This window comes from Rhea americana, unplaced genomic scaffold (assembly GCF_003343005.1).
Source record: "Rhea americana isolate MKP2758 unplaced genomic scaffold, rheAme1 scaffold_186, whole genome shotgun sequence".
NCBI lineage: Eukaryota > Metazoa > Chordata > Aves > Rheiformes > Rheidae > Rhea > Rhea americana.
Window position 1 is genome coordinate 901,759 of NW_028185994.1, and position 20,982 is coordinate 922,740.

The window sequence follows — 20,982 nt, forward strand, 5'->3', positions numbered from 1 at the left end:
AAGAAGAAGAAGGAGTTCACCAATCTAGTACTTTTGTGTATTTGTTGTGATGTGGTGCAATTTATACCACAGCAAAATATCAGGGCACATTAAATTAATTGAACTTATTTCTATTAACCTTATTGAATCAACATGCAAAAGAAATATCAAAGCTTTCCTAAAAAACAAAGTATAGGAGATCAATCATTGGGTAAAACTAATGAAGTTAYTGAATCCTCAGACTTTCAGGATTTTTTCAATGGAGCAAAAATAAGTATCACCAGTCACTGTATCAATAGGTATGTTCAATGCTCTACAGAAAAACTTGATGAAAGCCAATGTGATCAGTCATACTACTTAAGATAGGAAAATCTTGAAAAAATATAGTGGATCAGATTCTTAAAAGYTTCAAGATGTGAAAAATAACTAAATGCAATCTGGTGTCAAAAGCAACTTTTTAAAATCACCTCACAACACTAACTTATTTCAGCGTAACTGCAAAGAAACAAATCAGGCTGAACTACATGGAACTATGAAGTATTTTCAGTATCTGTAAACTTAGTGCTGGTAGTGTCTTGTTGAGTGGTGATCTTTTTTTCGTACAAAAAAGTATAAATATTTTCTGTCTAGCAATCCAGGTAACACATCCAGAGAAGAAATATTCAGAAGGACAGTTCGCTATGAAAGCACTACAGTCTTCCAAAATTATTCGGCTGGTTTGTGTCACGTGACTAGCGATGCACTAAGAAGGTGCCAGATGATAGTCTCTGCAAAAAACTACGTCCAGAAGGACAATAAAGTTCCCTTACAGCAAGTCCATTTTGGGTCTGTAATGCAGCAGTAGAGGTGCTTTCTGCAAGACAAACATCAGACATGTTAAGAAGTAAAAACAAAATTATTCTATTCAGTTTATTTATTTCAGGTTGTTTAGTTTACGAAGCTTCTTTCTCATAAACTAAAGCTTAAAACAAAATCAGAATAGTTATCTGATCTGTCAAAATTTCACCAAGACATCCCATTATTCAGTTTACATTTACTGTCATATAGGCCCAAATGACTTTAAAACATAGTGATTAAAGGATAAGGCTTACTTTTTACTTGRAACAACTGTGTCATACCTTAAATCTCCATCTAGTAACAACTACAAATTTGAGTGTGTGGTCCTTGCCAAGAATCTCTTCATTGCATAATATGTCCAGCTGATGAAAAGAAAAGATGAGGTAATTAACTCACTGGGACACAGTATATGAAACAACACATTTCAGACAATACTACTCTCTCTCTCTCTCTCTCTCTCTCTCTCTCTCTCTCTCTCTCTTAGCTGGCTGGCATTAAATCAAATCTGGAATATAGCAACCAATCAAGTGCCCATTAGCTTGAAATCTTCTATCATGAACTGTTACTGGGTACTGACACACTGGTCACACAACAGCTTGAGAGCCCTTTAAGAAGAAAGGGAGCTAGTGTAGGAAGAAAAGGAAGAAAGAGTACCTCTGAAAGCACACAAGTGCTTTTTAAATTTAAGTTTGTTCATTCCGGAAGAGCCGAGTAGGCTACTATATCACAGACTGCTGCAGCGGAAAAGAGTGCTTAAACAGAAAAGCAAAGTTTTGTCTATAAGACTAATCCATTTAAGGAAAAAAAAAATCCTCATTTTCAACACTGATCATCGGTATGGTACCCTTTTGCCTGCTGGGGCCACAGCTAACAACTTCTGAACCACCTGCTGATGATGGCAAGACAGAAGAGTTACAGATTTGTCTTAGGAAGACTGACTCTGCTTGCGCGGTACTCCAGCCACAAGACAGAGCAGTTTGCAGTGCAGAGAAGCTATGAAGGAAGAACCAACTAGATGATGCAAACTGGCATTTGAAAAGGTTGAGCAGGAAGATGTTAATACTTTGGAATGGAAAGAAAGTGACTTGACTTGAATGAAAAATCTTAATTAAATTTGGTAAGTCAGTGACATGATATGAGGTTGGGAGATGGCAGGCTGAGAGTCAAACCAGATGCAACGAAACCTGAGATCAAGACCCAGGCAAGGTGTTAAGCACAGGCCCCATTCTCAAGTTTGCCATTAAGTGTTAATTTGAACCTGAAATGAGAGAAGCACAGAGGAGATAATTTCCTTTCTTTCTTTCYTCCACMAAAATTTCTACCCACAAAATAACTAATTAAGTATTCCCTGCAATGGAAAGGTGAAGTAGATATTTGATAAACCTCTGCTTGTGGTAGGCATTAGCTGATACTACATCAGGTTAAGCTTCATCCCAAGCACAGAGAACAAAATAACTGTGCTGCTTTCCTATAAGCTGGGTTTCAGCACTGCTCAAGTTTTACTACCTATGGCCTGCAAGGAGCGTGTAACCTCTGTAAGGGTGGGTATAATTGAAATTAAGTGGTCAAACAAAACACTTTGCTAGAGTCAGTTTGAGCATGTAGGGAACACATAGCCAAAGCCTTTTGGTGCAATTATTTACATTTGGACATGAAAAGATGCACTAAAATGAACTGCCAACTAAAACAAATAATGAATGAACCCAAGAATGAACAAGAATTACGGTTTCATTGTACTATTTAGGATAAGGAAGAAGAACAGAAAACTAAAGACTACCAGAAACACTAAATTAAAAGTGAAAATAAATCTGAAGGAAAAAAATAACCATTTTGTTTAATTGTCAATATTGATTTATAATTTGATTAATTATCAATAATTTTGTTTTGTTTAGTTTATAAAGGACAAGAAAATGGCTAGGTGTTAYGTAATTTTAAAAACAGTATGGCTAAGATCTTTAAAAATAAAACCAGATTTTGGAAGACATTGCTTTGCCGAAGAAAAACACCACAGTTTCCCAACGATATATTTTTCCAAAATCATTTTTAAAAAGTAAAATATTACCTCATTAAAAGAAGAAAGGTTAAGTTTTTTGGCAATGAACTTCTTTAGATGCAAGACTGTTGCTTGTGCTGAGCAGCGAATCCATTTTCGCTTTAGTCCACGCAATTTGCTGCTATTGCATTCCAAGCAGATGCTTACCTTTAGGAAAACATAAACAGTCAAGGTTGGCTGATACAATTTTCTGTATTCCATATGCAGCTTTTATTAGTCCATAATAAGCTGAAAATCTGGACGACTTTAATTCCTTTAAATCAAAATGCATGCAATACCACTAAAGAAAACTTAAAATTTTGTCAGTTTAGTGATAAGCATCATTCCACTCAAAAAGGTTTTGGACAAAAATTCAGGAAAGAATTCTGCAATATACTGCAACAAGACTGCTCCAATCCAACTTCATAGGTTACAATTAGCTCAGGCAGAGCCTATGAAGGCAGAGCAAGATGTGTGATAACAAATCAAAATTTTAATGATTAATTCTAATGTAACCTCTTGCTTTTACTGCAAGTGTTAAATCCAATAATGTATTTAGATATTTAATTCATGTTTAAAAGACTATTTCAAAATGTAAAATGAACAGAACAGATGCAATGATGTAACACATTTTTAAAATTCAAAGATTAGCTGCAAACAGTGGCCTTTCAATTTCTGTGTCCCAATTCTCACTTCTTTTCTCATCCAGCTATCTTGTTATTTGGTTTAAACTCTTTGTGACAAAGTTTACTTTAGGCACTAGGCGGATCTAGCGCATACAGTCCCCCTGAAAGTTACCTACACCATCACTGAAAGGCAAATTAATCCAAGTTTAATTTACTTGCACACAGGAATATATAAACAGGATGGTCTGTTTATCCCCATAGTAGATTTTATTTTCAAACGTAATTTAAAGCGTCGTACTGGATTTCTTGGTTCTGATATTATGTTTATGGTGTAGGGCTAATGCTGTCTTAGCATTAGAGGTTTAAAATAAAATAGACAGTAATTTAGCAAAAGTACAAATACCTTTTATTCATAACTATTGATACGCATTCAATTCAGAGTCTCGGAATGGCGCAGGAACACACTCCTTTAGAAAGGGGCCCCAAAATAATTTGAATTTATGGAGAACTGAAAGCCAGAAGAGACTTTTGCCAACACTTTAGGAACACAAAAGAACAGAACTACCAAATCTTTTTGAAAACATCTCCAAAACATTCTTCAGTCCTGCCAAAACTCAAAGATAAAAAAATTCATGTTTACACAAAGGCATGGGGGAACATTTTATCTTGTTTATATGAGAAGAATGAACACTTATTTGTCTTCAATAAGGTGTCACAGGACAAAAGTTAAAATACAAGATAAAGCTAAAAAATGCCTTATGAGCCCACCTGCTCATCACTTCGGTGATAGTCATTATCTTCTTCCTGTTTTTCCTCAGATGTTTCTTTGTTTGAATTTTCATCTGTTTTAGTTTCACCTTATAGAAGAAAGCAGATACATGCTATAACACCCAACATCAGCAGTTCCTAACGTTAATATGATTAAAACAGCACAGTTCAGTACTGAGATACAAAATAACCTTTGCTTTTCCCAAATTGTGGTTATCTGCTTAGCCAGTACTAGCTGCACACGTGAAAGACGGAAACAACTACCGAGCACAATCTTCAATACAATCAACTACTAGTCATCCAAAAGCTAGGTAAAATAAGAGTTCCCATGTAAGCACTAGATCAGAGATGTCCTTCACGAGGAGTAACATCCTGCAGACAGCTAAAAAAAAAAGATTCTGTGAACAAATAAGATGCAAAGCAACAATCCCACATTCACTGAACGATGCCACAGTGCTRTAAATCAAGCGTGATTGTTATATATGTTTGTAGACAGATACATCTAAGAGATCCTTTCAGCAGTCTACTAGCAACCCACCACGCAAGACAGAAAATACAAAAGATCATTTACCATTTCGATGGGAATCCAGATGCTGCTTTGCAGAACATGTCTCCCCTTTGATGTCCCCTGGTACTTCCATGCCCAGCTTGTGATAGAACTCCCTCTGTTTTTTCATTTCCGCTGTTTAAAATTGTAAATATTAATCCCTGAAATAATTCTAGTGCAATACTTATGAAGAGATTCCAAATTGCTTCCCTGTCAAGTAGTGGTTCGCCAGCAAGAAGTACCATTATCATTTTTTACTATTGTATCAAGTCATGCCAGAGATAATTCTACCATTCTAGCATACTACCAAATCATTTGTGTAGCTACTGTTACATCATTACTGTTAATCCAGGTGAAATAGATATTAAATGCATTAAAATTTAACGCACATTAAAATATGACTTAAAATGTGCATTTAATGCATATCACCAATATTTCAGTCATACCACTGGTTTTGAATTTTCATTCCCAATTCTGATTCTCAATATGCTAGAAATAATTTATAAATACTATCATTTTTTAAGCTTGCTTACTGACATCTTAGAATGTTCTGCTTTTACAGTTTAACTAGATTAAAACAGTCTATTTAAATGAAAGCTGTAACACAATAGGGGAAAAAAGTTACTGAGTAGTTACTGTAAATTATTTCTTTCACTAAACAGATCAAGTCTCAAAAAGGATTATAAAAAAACAAATCAGAAGTTATCTACTACCAATGGACTCATGTATTAGAAGAAAGCTTCAGTGAAACTAGAAGTTGTTCTAAACTACAATCTACCTCTATAATTTCTGGAAAGCTGGCATAGTAAGTGTAATCACACAGTTTAAGACGACATATGAAAGGTACAAAATGCCAACTTGTAAAAGCTGAATTGCTATTCTGTTTTATGTAATAACACTTTCCCCTGAAATATTCCCAGTATTTTCTGTTTTTTTCCTCCAGAAAAGTCTTTTAATACTGTTCTAAAATTAAATTACTCTCTCAAAAATAGAGAAGTAACACCAGAAATGGAACAAACATAGGCAGGCTTTCCAGTGTATTTTTCTTAATTTCCTGCTTCCTTCCCCCCAACACATACTTGCATCTTCATCACCTCAATCTTTCTTTAATGTTTTAAAAATAAATTTGCTCTTGGTAAAATAAGTCATACCACAGCTTACCTTCTTGGAGGCCTGGCACAAGTTTATAAACAATGTCTTGCATTGTTCTGTCATGGCTAGCAGGAAAAAAACAGAATCAAAACATTTCAATTAATTCACTATATTCCAGTATTAAATTGGCTGCAAAACTCTTAAATTCTTGTCAGAAATATTTCTGTTCTCAAATCAATATTTATATCAAGAGAGGACAGTTACAACAAAGTAATGCAGGTAATATCCAGACTAAGACAGAAACCCAATAGAAGTGTGAGGAAGAATGATTGTGACTATCCATATGATTGTATCCCACCCACATCAAGGAATAGCCTCGAAATTCCTTGTTCATTTTGACATAAAGGCATCTTTAGTACAAAACAATTAAGGGTAGACTTTTCCTTACACCTTTAGATCAGTACCTAATATTCCTAGGTTTAGTGTTTCGGTTTTTTTGTTTGCTTTTCAAAAAATGCAAGAAAACAGTCCACAGAAAGAGACTACAAGACAAAGTTTGACTTCACTTTTAAGTCAACATTTTATCCATGAGCAGCATTACATAGCTCAGAAGCCGAAAGAGGTAACATGGCCCAGTCAAAAGAGAAGGACCAATCCCGTATGCAGCAGGAATCGGAGGGGAAGTAGGCGTGTTTCTGAACTTAGATCCGCAGCTCAGCTGGACAAAACTGTTTTCAGCCTACACCGTTGCAATTTCTGGATTAGTCTAAAATAAGTCACTTGAAGAAACAAAACTCCTTACTATCAAGTCCCTTTTCCAAAAAGAGAGAAAAAAAGTTTGCAAAATTAGCCTGGACAAAAGCAATTTCAATCTTGAAAGACAGTATTTTGTAACCAGTTCAGGAAAAATTCTTCCTCTGAAGAATATTTTTATTTTTTGAAGGAGAATTGAGGATCTAAATGAAGGGGATCAATTTTCAATAGGAAGGATGATGGGCATTCAGTGACTACAAATAATTGCCAAATTCCCCTGCTGTACTCAACTTGAGGCTCTGCTTCTTGGCCTCAAACTTCAGAGCCAAGGTTGTATTCCTGTAGTTTTATAGGAACAAAGATGCTGTTTTAACGGACATTTACTCATTTTTCCTACTGGCATCTACTTTTCCTTTCAAAGCATACACTTGTACAGTGTATAAACAGAGTACATCACTATTCTTGGAAGCTATAGAGACAGCGCAAGGAGTTTCAGGCTCCCAAATGAGAATCAGTATTGAGCAATTCAGAGATTGTTTTTAGAACATTGTCAGTTCCCACTGAAAACAAAAAAAGAAATCAGACTTATTTTCTATTAGCACTGCTGCAAAAGTTATAATAGAATTGAGAGATGCACACTGAAAGCTATGTCACAAACAAAAGCAAACTTTTCATAAAGGCAGGCAAAAGACTACTTGATATGCAACAACTAGGGTGTTGCAACTAGTGCAACACTGCCACAGTGCTCCTCCACCAGGAAAAGTTTCTGTGGTTCAGATCACTAGTGCAGACTCAACCAAACCAGGTGGTATAGTCATCAGACAGATGTCTTAAGAAATATGCAAATGGAACAGAAAGTGCTAGAGAAAGACATTTGCAAAATGAACAAAAACATTGAGAAAAAAAAGGTGGAAATAGATGGACAATACCAAATTTATGTTTTATCACAAAGTGAGGAAGCTCCATGTAGGGGTGAAGACAGCAGAAAAGCCTAAATCCTTTGATATTGTTATATTCTAGAGATTAAAGGCACCGATCTGAAGTTTTTTTGCTGTTAGTGTTCTTACATTCACCTATGAACTGAACAGTCCTTCAGAAGTTTAACTAAACAATAATGCTAACAGATTTTTTTTTCTCATAAGCCARTTAGACAGTTAAAATCACTGTTCACTTGCCAGTCACAGTTTTTATTATTTAGTAAAGTGTAATTCATACAACGTTCCAAATACGAAATCTTTGGGACATGGCATACAAAATAAGAATTGACTAAATCTCATAAAGCTTCAATCAAAAATTAAAATTTAAGTGCATACCTAGCATGCCCTTAGTATGATAAATGTAGAAGATGTTAAGGAGTTACCATTTCATAGCCAAGTTTAACCCTTACGTCCTTTACACAAATCACATTTTCTATTAAAGCTTATTTTTAAATGCCTAACATATTGAAAATCCAGGAGAAAGTTGTACTGTATTAGTGAATTTTATACAATCTACAGGGAAACTACTTGTACTTTGACTTTCATACTTACCCAATATACTGTAATGGATGGCTCTGATGTATAACAATTCTGCACGTTGGACAGGTGTTGTTTTCCTCCAAATACTTCACTAAGCAGCTTCTACAGACTGAAAACAAGAACATTTGTAATTAAGAAGAAATAAAACCACACTGGAAAACAAAGAAGCTTGGTTTTGTACAACTACAAAAAAAAACACATTTCAAACTTACAAAATTGAACTTTGTGTATCATGCAAGTACGTCTAATCATTCAGAAAACAGTATACAATGTCTCTCCTGAGTGCTCTTGAAGTGCTGCCTTAGAATTAAGGTAGGAAATCTGCACGTAGTCAGTCTTCCGAATACAGCAAACATCAAAATCTCGTTCTGGAATTTATTACAATGGCAGTGATGAGCAGGTCAGTATCATACTGCTTGCAGCATTCAGCTTGCACAGAGGCTATTACAAGACATTGTATGCCATTAAGATACTGAGACAATTTCATAGAATCAAAGAATCAGTAAGGTTGGAAGGGACCTCTAGAGATCATCTAGTCCAACACCCCTGCTCAAGCAGAGGCACCTAGAACATGATAGACAAGGTTGCATCCAGCTGGCCTTTGAATATCTCCACAGAAGGAGACTCCACAACCTCTCTGGGCAACCTGTCCCAGTGCTCTGTCACTCTCACAGTGAAGAAATTCCYCCTCACATTCAGGCAGAACTTCCTGTGGTTCAGTTTTTGCCCGTTGCCTCTTGCCCTTTCACATGGGACAACTGAAAAGAGTTTAGCCCCATCCCCRAGACACCCTCCCTTCARGTACTTATACACACTGATAAGATCCCCCCTCAGTCTTCTCTTCTAAGACTTTCTCAGGCTAAACAGGCCCAGCTCTCATTCCTCACAGGCAGATGCTCCAGTCCTCTTATCTTCGTAAGCCTACACTGGACTCTCTCGAGGAGCTCCAGGTCTCTCTTGTAGTAGGGAGACTGGACACAGTGCTCCAAATGACACCCCCCCCTCCCCCCGGGCTGAGTAGAGGGGCAGGATCACCTCCCTCCACCTGCTGGCAACACTCTTCCTCATGCACCCAAGGATACCATTGGACTTCCTGGCCACAAGGGCACATTGCTAGCTCATGGCCAAGTTGGTGTCCACCAGCACTCCCAGGTCCTTCTCTGCAGAGCTGATGTCCTGCACATCAGCCCCCAGCCTGTAGTGGTGCATGGAGTTAATCCTACCTAGGTGCAGGACTCTGCACTTGCCCTTGTTGAACCTCAAAGGGTTCGTCTCCACTCTACTCTCCAGCCCGTCCAGGGCTCTCTGAATGGCAGCACAGCCCCCTGGTGTATCAGCCACTCCTCCCAGCTTGGTAGTATCAGCAAACTTGCTGAGGAGACACTCTGTCCCCTCATCCAGGTCACTGATGAAGAGGTTGAAAAGGATTGGACCCAGTACTGAGCCCTGGGGGACAAGCCACAGGCTTCCAACTCGACTCCATGCCACTGATGACGACCTTCTGAGCTCTGCCKTTCAGCCAGTTCTCAATCCACCTCACTGTCCACTGATGTTATGGGAGATGGTATCACTGTAACTGATGTTATGGAAGACAGTATCAAAAGCCTTGCTGAAGTCAAGGCACACAACGTCCACTGCTCTGCYCTCATCTACCCAGACAGTCATTCCATCACAGAAGGCTCTCAAGGTAGGTTAAGCACAATTTCCCCTTGGTACTCCTACTCCTGATCAACTTCTTGTCCTCCACATGCTTGAAGATGACATCTAGAACAAGCTGTCCCATCACCTTTCCAGGGATGGAGGTGAGGCTGACTGGCCTAGAGTTGCCTGGGTCCTCCTTCTTGTCCTTTCTGAAGACCATAGTGACACTGGCTTTCTTCCAGTCCTCAGGCACCTCTCCAGTTCTCCAGGACCTTTCAAAGATGATGGAGAGCAGCCTGGCAACAACATCCGCCAGCTCCCTCAGCACTTGTGGGTGCATCCCACCCAGGCACACGGATTTTTGGATACCAAGTATACCCAGAACATCTCTAATCCTGTTCTCCTCCTCAACCAAAGGAAAGTCTTCCTATGTCCAGACTTTCTCATTTGTCTACAGGCTCTGGGATTCTTGAGGGCTGTCCTTAGCAGTGAAGGCTGAAGCAAAGAAGGCATTCAGCAACTCTGCCTCATCTGTATCCCTTGTCACCAGGCCACCCATCCCATTCAGCAGCAGGCCCACAATTTCTCTAGTTTTCCTCTTACTGCAGATGTACTTGAAAAAGAGCTTCTTGTCTGTGACATCCCTTGCCAGATTTAATTCCAAATGGGCCTTAGCCTTCCTCGTCGCATCTCTGCATACTCTGACAACATTTCTATATTCCTCTCAAGCAGCCTTCCTTCTATTTGAGCTTGGCCAGGAGCTCCTTGTTCATCCATGCTGGTCTCCTGCCGCTTTTGCTGGACTTTTTTTCCTTGGGATGCACCGCTCTTGAACATGGAGGAAGGGATGCTCTCCTGGACCCCCCTTCCTTCTAGGGCTTTAACCCCTGAGATTCATCCAAGCAGGTGCCCGAAGAACCCAAAGTCCGCTCTCCTGAAGTCCAGGGTTGCGAACCTGCTTATTGCCTTACTTCTTTCCTGCAGGATCCTGATCTCCACCATCTCATGGTCACTGCAGCCAAAGCTGTCCCCAACCTTCACATCTCCAACCAGTCTTTCTTTGACGGTTAGAACAATTTGCTTGAGCTACACTTGTATAAAGAAATAAATTATTTGGAAATGAACGTAGGGCAAATAAGTTATCCCTCTTCCTCAAGTTGGATGCTTTTCAAAAGAACAGAGAATTTTTTTGAAAACAAATGGATATCCAGGTGCTATTTTGTTTCTAACTTTCACAGAGTACACTACAGTTAAACTTCCACCAAGAAAAAAACAAAAACACAAGGACAGATCTTGTAAAGAAATCTCGTAAAAGCTGCTAAAGCAGTGATACAGTGTAGAGCTGCCCTCTTTTGGAACTGTTCTCATGTCAATATGCACAGTTCTATGCATCTGCTTGAAAATAAACTATTTACTTCATTTAATTTCTTTAGAGAAAAAGTACTGGGCAAAGTATTCTATTACATGATTTTCTGACTAGAAGTTAAAAATAAAGTCCAACTCAAAAATTAGAAAAAGCTGTAGTTACCTGAAATATATTATTAATCTTCCCTTCGAAAAATCAGTGAAACATCTTTTTCTTAAACAGTAGCAGTTTATTTAATCTTACTATTAATACAGAAATCCTTAGTGCGTAAAATGAGAGAACTTCCACAACCATAGTGCCATCTACCTTTCGAACAATATGATGGTAATTTGAATAAATATCAATTAATATTAAAAAATTATGAAGCAGTGAAGTAAGTGTAAGAACTTTACATTCTGTGTTGTATTTACACACTTAAGATGACAGTTCTTTTGCTGACAGAGGTTAGTCATTAGACCACACCTCACAGCTTTTGCCCAGTATGCCCAGATCCTGCATCACACTCACTTCAGTAGGTCTTCTAGTGCAGATGCCAACCCTTCCTAATCCAAACTCTGCACAGGTCAGCTCAGGTTCTGACAGGTTTATCAATCTAAGCACAGCAACCAAATAAATGCCACTATGTTATTTGTCTTCCATATTTTTTTTTCATAGGGGCAAGCTAGCATTAATAAACACTCCTGAAATTGGAAGTGCTCGGGGGACAACTAGGAAATAACCAATATGGGAACCATATCAGGGTCTGAACAATAGTATTAACACAACCTTCCCATTACTTAGGATGCCCAAAGTTTCCCATCTCCATTTAGCTTGATAACAGTCTGTTGACCGTAGCCTTGAACTGATTTGTGCCTTTTCTGGTTACATCAAAGTACACTTAAACCTTCCCAAGAGRAGACAGACTCTATCTTCACTCACTCACTCCTTCTTACTGCCTCATTCTCTAAACCTTTTTCATTTCTATATCCAGTTCAAAAAAACCCTGCTGGTCTCTCACCATCTTCATGACCCTCAGAATAATGCATGTTAGGCTTCCCCTTTCATAACATTCAAAAATAGTTTTCGCATATACACACCAGTTCAACTCAAATCACAAATGTAAAAGTTTAATATCACCTGCATATGTCTGATAACCTAGAACTCTCATCAAGAAACAGATGTTAACTAGAGAAGACTTGACACTGAGTTACTACTGATTTTGCCTGCTAAGTTACAGGCCTACCTGTCTGCAGCAAACTAAAAATATAGTGGAGAATCAAAGTATAAAAAGGCAATGAGAAAGGCTTGTTTTCCATAGAACTCTGTTTTTCAAAATAAGTTAGCCTCATCCCTTCAAAGCACTCTTACTCCAGATCTCAAGAACTACTCTGACAAAGTGAAGAATCTCTGAATTTCTGAAGGGCATTGAACTATACCAATAGGGACAAACCAGAAAAATCCCTCAGTTCTGAGTAGAAACGGAAGCTGAATTACAAGGTCTTGTAATGCATCACAAAATTAATTATCTCAATAGACCAGATATTTTCAAGAGAGAKTTTTAAGGGATGTCTTTTTAAGGATGACATTATTAGCATTAACAATACAAACAATGTCAACATGTATAAAGTTCATTAAAAACTGTAAGACTGTGCCTTTTCTCCAGACATTGTAATTCTACACATGGAAACAGTAACACTTTCTGAAAATACAAACAATCTAAACAAGGGAGATACCTGTCACAAAACCAGAGCAGTAGAAGACGGCAGTGACTGTTTCCTGGCTTTTGCAGTAAGCCCTGAGGATCAATCTAAAATTTCATTCCATATGCAAGCTGAAGAAATAATATGGCTGATATGAATTAAGCATTCTTTGTTTGTTTTAAGGATAATGAAAAATGACTCTTCAGCTCTAAAATCAGATGAGTGACTTACTAATAATACTGTTAAAATACACTGCTAATAGCAGCAGTAAAAGATTTGAGGCAAAATTCAGTGGAGCTCAACCTTACTGCACTTCATACAGAACACCATGGGAATTACGTGAAACCCATGCAGAGTAGACATGAGAACAGCCACAACAGTGATGAGGAAAGTAAGCTTAGCAGACTAAGCTGATGAAAAGCACTCAGATCAAACACAATAGAAAAAGCAAATCCTGGCAAATCAGGAGTACCATATCTCCCCCTTGAAAGAAACTGTAGATGTAAGTCACTTGAAGCATTAACATTCTTTTTTGCAGATTTGATAGCAAATAACTCCCTTCCAAGAATGCTTAGGGTACGGGTCATTAAGCTATTCAAACAACATAACTGTTCTTAAACCACTAAGCCCACTGGTGCATCGGACACTGCTTCCACTTTCATAGTGTCAGCACAYTTGCTGAGGGTGCGTTCTCTTCCTTCATCCAGGTCACTGATGAATAAATTGAACAATGCTGGACTGAGTATTGATCCTTAGGGAACACAGCTAGCTACAGACCTCTAACTAGACTTTGCACCATTAAGCACAATCTTTTGAGATCTGCCTCTCAGACAGTTCCCAAGCCACCTCACTGTCCACTCATATAACTCACACTTCCTGAGCTTGCCTAGGAGGATACTATGGGAGACAGTGTCAAAAGCCTGGCTGAAGTCAAGGGAGGCAACATCCACTGCTCTTCCCTCCTCTACCCAGCCAGTAATCTCATCACAGGAGGCTCTCAGGTTGGTTATGCAAGATTTACCCTTGGGGAACACATGCTGACTACTCCTGAGCACCTTCTTATCCCTCACGTGCTTGGAGATGGCCTCCAGGCTGCCTTCACCTCTTCGGGGATGGATGTGAGGCTGACTGGCCTCGAGTTCCCTRGGTCCTTCTTCTTCTCCCTTCTTGAAAACTGAAGGGAATGACACCTGCTTTCTTCCAGTCCTCAGGCTCCTCTCCTGTTCTCCACGTCTGTTTCAAGATGCTTGATGGTGGCCTAGCAATGAAGTCTACCAGCTCCCTCAGAACTCATGAGTGCATCCCATTGGGGCCATAGACTTGTGGATGTTCAGTTTGCTGAAGTGATCCCTAACCCAATTCTCCACCACCAGGGAGTTTTTGTTTCTCCAGACTTTCTCTTTGGTCTCCAGGGCCTGGGATTCATGAGCACCAGTCTTAGCACCACTAAAGACTGAAGCAAAGAAGTCATTCAGTATCTCCATCTTTTCTTTATCCTTTCTCACCAGGGCCCCTGCCCCACACAGTAATGGGCTTACATTTCCCCTAGTCTTCCTTTTTTTACTGATGCCTTTAAAGTTATTCTTTATCAGCTATGGCTCTTTCTGTATAGGGACCGGAGAAAAGAGACATTTGTCAGACTTCTGCTGAAAAATATGCACTGTATCAACTGTCACTAAAGAGAAAAACCAGGGATACCACATTCCTTCAGAAGGAAGGCAGACTGCATTCTTGAATACATATATTTTACCATCTATTAAATATACCTTCGAGTTTTTGCAGTATAGCTTCAATGTTCTTCTTACTTGCTTCATAGGAAAACATCACTTTGTTAAAAAATATTGTCTAGCAAAGCATGCATTATTTTGGCTGATGCACTATAGATTTTTGAATTTCAATTAATGCTGTTAGATCATGTTGCAAATAAAGTAAAAAGATTTCTTTAACTTAATCATACCCCTACTTACAAGTATGTAAGCATTCTGTTACAGTGGTAGCATCAATAAGGTATCCATTGCACAGACGACAGGTTATGTGGGCATTAATGTCCCAAAGCTTAATCTTTCTCGTTAGCATCTTTGGTGTCTGCAGAAAAAAAACACATTATACAGTAAAACAGTTGTAGTGACCATGTAAAAGTAATTTTGGAATAAATGAGTAACCAGAAYTCATTTTAAAGATATGTTCAAACAACTTAATACTCTTATAGTAACTTTTAAGGGATTTCAAAGAAATGAGTGGTGAAATAATGTGAAATCCACATTATTTGACAAGTCACAGTTTCAATATCATAGAAGACAGGCCTCCTAGCATGCTATTAATACAGTTTCCTTACTGACCAAGGGACTTAGATTTAAGGTGAAATATCTCTGTTCCATTCATCTAAATAATCACTTGAGCTAGGAATACTGGGAAAAAATACAAAAAATATAAAACAAAYAAACAAAAAAAATAAAAAAATAAAAGCTCCTTAATGGAATTTAAGAGTTGACAAGCCAGAAGAAGTTAGTCTCATTTGACACAGTATGTCTAACCTCACTTCAAATGTCTGTCAGATGCTATTATGGTTAAAGCATAATTTTGAAGCTCTATTTGCATAATGAAGCTGAAAAATAGACTTTTTGGAAGCACATTTTATTTAAAATCAAGTCAACTAAAGGAAACATTACTGACTAAAACTATCTCATTCCCAGAGCTATAATTTGTTGTATTAAGAAATGTAAACTAAGAAGCTTTTTTCTCTTCAGAACAGAGGGTGCCATAACTAGTAGTAAAGGCAACAACATTTTAAATTAAATGGCTTTTGTTAATCCTTTTTGTGGCATCCTCTACTGCCGTCAGACAATGCAGTCTACAAAACCAATGCCTTAAAAAAAAAATAAACCGCTATCTTTAAATATAGATATTTTATTTTTCAAAATATATTGAAAAAAAATGCACTGTTAGCATAAGTCGATAGCATTAGAGTTAACTAAAACAGCAAGCTAAACTGGCTTCTAATCTATTACATCTSGTTCGCAAGTTTCAGTTGTCACTAGATCACATTGTTCTCCATTACAGTGATTTGGCTCTGCTTGGCTTACAAATACTAGTTTTGAATGCATTCGTTTTGGAATATATTTCAGAATTTGAATGGTAAAACATTTTTCCCAAATTTCACATAAAAATACCCCAAAAGGGTAGCTTGATTCTTAATTTGTCTTATTCTTTTTCTATGTTTAATGAAGTGGAAAACTAAGCGCAGCGAATTACCAAAAGGGTAAATTTTCAAACTAATCTGAACGATACCAACACTAAACAAAGTATATTATATTCCACCATAACCTACTGAAAAGCATTTTCCTAAACAAGCTCTTCAAGATCTGAATTGTCCAACACAAAACAGTAATTGAAGACGTCTAGTTCTCAGGGGTAAGAGGAGAAAAACCTGTTTTACAGCATTTGAGATTTCGTAATTATTCTAGCAACTAGCTGTTAAAGAAGAATGAAAGCACAACTTGTTTGTGCAGTACACAAGATAGGTTAGAATCTACACTAGGGAATTAGATTATTTTTATAAACCTAATTTTATAGTTTTGTTTCTCATCACTTGAGAACAGCTACATATTTAACATTTTCAAGTTAGTCTATGAGGCCTCCAGTTAAAGAAGCCACTGCATGAGCTACCTATGAAAAGGGAAAAGCTGTTTATCACTTTTCTTGATAAATGTTCAGGAAATGTCTTCAAACCACTAGTAAAATAGAAAGTCAGCCCTCTGGAAAAATGTAATTCACAGCAGATAAAAGAAATGAAGTCAAAAGAAAACTGTAAGAGGCATACATATAGGGACAATATCAAATACAATTCTAATTACTTGCTTAGACAGAAATTCAACAAAAGGTATTCAGGATCACCATGGACTGAATCCAAGCATTAGGGAGGACGAAAAGCCAAAGATATCACAGTGAAAACTGAAGCACAGAAATCATTTCTTCTCTAGAAAACATTTCATAATTTTTTCCTCACTACAGTAGTAAAGCACTGCCACATGAAGCATCACATGACACAGCACTAGGAAAAAAAAATGCAACAAATAAAAACAACTCGGAAGAAGATACTGTTAAAGCTATGAATGAACTATAAAATGAAGAAGGTAAAAAGACTACAAAGCAGTCAGATTAAAGTAAACTTTGCCAGAAAAGCAGAGGATAGTGAAGATAATATACACACGTTGAAAATCACTCCACAGACTGAATGAGAAACAAAAAATCCATGCTACTTTGGCAAGAGAAGAATACATACCTAGCAAATCACAATTAGGTTTAATCAAGGCAATCAGCCTGGTTAAGATTTTACACACCTTTCAAGAACTCTGCCAAAAAGCTCATTAGATATTTAGAAACAAACAGTAATATGTTAGCAAGAAGAAACAGTATAGAGGCAAGTTTTTCCAGGGCATATGCCACTTCAATGTCAAAAGAAGACACAAGCTACAGTAAAGGATTTCTCCATAAGGCCTGGCCCACACTGTTGATTTGCAGCTCCTAAACAAGAGAACAAATTGTTCTCTGCACATACAGAGGCCTTGACATTGAAGCGTCAACACAGCTTCAGTCTCCAAGCAGAAATGCAATTTTTAAGCTCTGTAGGTAAGCTGTCCGTGTCAGATTTCACTTTACCCTGCATCTTGTAACTGAACACATCTTCTCTATCGGTCGTTCCTTCCTCACAACGAGTTACAAAAGACAAAAAAGAAAAAATCCAAGCCAAACAAACAAATAAAAAAGATCAGATATATTCATAACTACTTAAAAGGGAAGTGAGGAGCTAGCAGAGAAAAATGGCACATTACAAAAACATCAGTTTGTTTAGACGAGATATAGTTACAGACCCAGGCCTAGGAGACAGCTTGGATTGCTTCCCAACTGGTTGAGAGGGCAGGAGAGCCTGTCTTGAGTGTCTACGGAAGAAAGAACGTGCAGAATGAACACCAGTTTAGCACCTGAGACACTGTTTGTTTATTCCTTTCTCTTTAAAGTAGTATTTGAAATAGGAAGTTCTGAGCCAGTATCTGTTTGTACTGAGATATTTTGTTTAGAGAAGGAAAGAGAAAACAATCATTTAACAAAGCTACTGGCAAATATAAAGAAGAAATGGAAGGACTGAAACTACCACCTCATATAAGAAATTAAAATCATTAAGAATAGCAACAAATTAAACTCAGAAAGTTGTTCTGGATTCATCAAATACTTATTCTGTTATCACTCACAGGAAAGTGAAAAATATAACTGTAAACTGAATCAGACATTCACCATCTACTACTTTTTCATCGTTATTAATGTATTCATGAGAAGAATGATCAGTTGCAGGAACAAAATAAGAAGATAAGCAACTATTCATGCTATTTTGAAAGAAACTCTCCATTTGAGTAGATGACTAAGGACTTTTGTGATCCTCTACGGCAAACGTTAACAGCTATCGACTCAGATGGGGTATTGGGCTATTTGAACTATATATCTGCCCTTGTGAAGGAGCTTCACCATTTCCAYGTTCCCATGACCTATTACTCCACAAAAGTTAAAGTCACTTTCATCACGCAAGATGGTCAATAATCAACATAAACATACTTTTCAAGTAATCACATACACACTGAAGTCATCTGATGTAGAGACTGCTGGATTCAGTCTGAAGACAGAAATAAAGAGAGAAAATATAAAAAATATCAAGGCATTAAAGCTGAAAAGCAAACCATAAATAAAGTTTACCTTTCTGAAGCCTCACCTAGGCTGAAGTCTTCTTGTATCAAATTCTTAATAAATAAAAAAGAAATTGTAGCTCTAAATGAGAGTTCTTGGTTAGACTGATAAAGACACACTTATTAACTGCACTTGAGTTGACAGGAGAAGCAAACTTCTACACAAACTGAGACACTGAGTTGCCTTTTTTGTAATGTTACCAGTCATGTAATGTTTGCTGAATATAAAATRTATGCTCAAGAGTTCAGAATCATTCATACTATTATAGCCAAGTTCAGAAGCCSAAAGTCTCAAATAAAATATTATACAAAAGTAAACAACTTAGGAGGACAGATCAGGATCCGAACATTTGTGACTTAATTTTTCAGATTTCGATGACAGATTTTTTTCCACAGTTGAAYACAGTAAATTTTACTGCCATCAAACCTCTGTAGCTACTAGCAGAGAACAGAAATACCTTGCAACTTAGTTTAAAAAAGTCAGTAGACACAAAGTAAGACAGATCTGTAGGATACAGGACTTCATTAGTTCTGCTAAACAGAGTTACCTGTTTAAATAATAACCTGTTATAATAGATAATCCTAAATAAACAGAATTGCTGGAATAGGAGAAAGTTATTTTTCTGTCTAACTCTGCAGTTTCGTAATTACAAGAGACTTCTTAAATATAGATACTTCTTAAAATGAACCAGAATCTCATCCGCTTCATGGGAAATATAAAATGCAGAAAGTCAGCCATAAGCAGGCTACATACAATTATAGCATAATACAGGTTGGATGGAACCTCCAAAGGGATCTAATCCAACCTCACACTCAAATAACTCCACCTGAATTCAGTTGCTCTGGGCTTAGTCCTGCTTCACTTAAACAGCCTACAAGAACAGAGTCTGCAGCCTCTCTGGGCAACTTGTTCCAGGGTTTGGCYACCCTCAGGGGCACAAAACCCTACTCCTCCAGTCTCATGGGAATATTCCCTATGTTGCAACTCGTGTGCATTGCCTCTCATCCTGCCAGCCTGCACCTCCAAGAGTCTGGCTCCATCTTCTTGACCTTCCATGGTGGTTTTGGAAGAAGTAATAAGATCTTCCTTTATTCTTAGCTTAAGTTACTATAAGACCTTTGTAAATACAACTTAAAAAGCAATCACATCAGTATTTCAGGCAAGGCACTCTTCATCTTCAAGTGAAGAGCCACTTTTAATTGTTAATACTTTACATTAGGAATTATTTTTTAGTCTAACAAAACTAAAAGCTAAAAATAAAAAAAATCAGCACTGAGACTGCTTTAAAGAAATAGAAAGCCTTCAGGTCTCTGAAATGTTAGAATCAATCCTGAAAAGAATGAAAGGTTCTTCTGGGAAAAAAAAAAAAAAAAAAAAAGTAAGAACACTGAAAAGACCAGGTATGACCTGTCTTTCTTTGAGAACGAGAAAGTATTTTTCTAAAACCTGTTCCTCATGAATGAGGAAATGGCTGATAGATAAAGGGAAAAGCTAACCAATCCAGTTCATAGGAGACTGCTTTTCCTATCAGCTGTAGAGTACTGAATTATTCAGAATGGAGAGAAGAGTGGTCTTATGTTGGAACACAAAAACCAAACCAAACAAGAAACAAAACAAAGTAAGAAAAAGAAACAACCTGCGACACAAGAACGTTTCAAACATCTATCTACTATACAAAAACGATCACTTGAATAAAGATTAATATTCTTCCATTTTGTTTTCAGACGTTTTTTACCATATTCTAGTGGAACAGTGTCAGCCTTTCACTGCCTGACAACTTCGTATCACACCAAGAGAAAGCGAGTGCAGAAAATTACAAAGATATCTGGACTTCCCTCAAAAAGAAATTAAAAAAAAACAGCAACCAATAAAAAAAATCCTCTTCACACACAATCAGATGAGGGTGGCAAAAGGGTAGGCAAGTGTCAGATAGTCAAGCTTTTTCTTCATATTATACTTTCTCTACTAATGCTACGTCCTGGTAAGATTATGAAGCAAAAAGGTAAGCATTACCTCACAGACCTATTCAGTAAAGCTGCATCACCAACAAAACAAGTCAGAATGCTTCTGAACAAGCTTTCACCTTTCAGAGAGATTTCAGCACTGAAAACTGGTATTAAAATAGGCACGCAGAAAGAAGACAAGCAAAAAGTCTTCTTAAAGATATGGCCTTATCATTGGTGTACATACTGATCAAGAACATTCTGAACTACATGAGGCATACCTCTTAAAACAGCATTTTTTTTCAGAGTCTGCCATCCAGAGACCTGAAAAGACAGAAAAATAGTCTGAAAGTTAACATCCAAAACTCCTCAAAAGCCATTCGCCATACAGAAATACTTGGCTCACTAAGTTCATTTGAAAATATCTACATTAATTCAAGACTAAAAGAAAAAAAAAAAAAAAAAA

General features: G+C 37.4%; 1 protein-coding gene across 7 annotated transcripts in view; it reads right to left on the minus strand.

Annotated features, from left to right (window-relative positions):
- Nucleotides 1-7: 7 nt before the first annotated feature.
- PCGF3 (polycomb group ring finger 3) overlaps nucleotides 8-20,982 on the minus strand; it is a 46,071-nt gene continuing 25,096 nt past the window's right edge. For 3 of the 7 annotated variants that reach the window (XM_085302115.1, XM_085302113.1, XM_085302110.1), the window contains 11 exons: nucleotides 20,798-20,840; nucleotides 18,445-18,502; nucleotides 17,709-17,777; nucleotides 14,805-14,922; nucleotides 8,164-8,260; nucleotides 5,951-6,006; nucleotides 4,814-4,924; nucleotides 4,243-4,331; nucleotides 2,879-3,016; nucleotides 1,098-1,178; nucleotides 8-832 (listed from right to left, as the gene is read on the minus strand). In XM_085302115.1, the coding sequence (XP_085158241.1) occupies nucleotides 785-832; nucleotides 1,098-1,178; nucleotides 2,879-3,016; nucleotides 4,243-4,331; nucleotides 4,814-4,924; nucleotides 5,951-6,006; nucleotides 8,164-8,260; nucleotides 14,805-14,913 (729 nt within the window). In that variant the 5' untranslated portion in view covers nucleotides 14,914-14,922; nucleotides 17,709-17,777; nucleotides 18,445-18,502; nucleotides 20,798-20,840 and the 3' untranslated portion in view covers nucleotides 8-784. The remainder of the gene's footprint in view (nucleotides 833-1,097; nucleotides 1,179-2,878; nucleotides 3,017-4,242; nucleotides 4,332-4,813; nucleotides 4,925-5,950; nucleotides 6,007-8,163; nucleotides 8,261-14,804; nucleotides 14,923-17,708; nucleotides 17,778-18,444; nucleotides 18,503-20,797; nucleotides 20,841-20,982) is intronic. The other 4 variants (XM_085302116.1, XM_085302114.1, XM_085302117.1 and 1 more) reach the window with 3 other exon arrangements.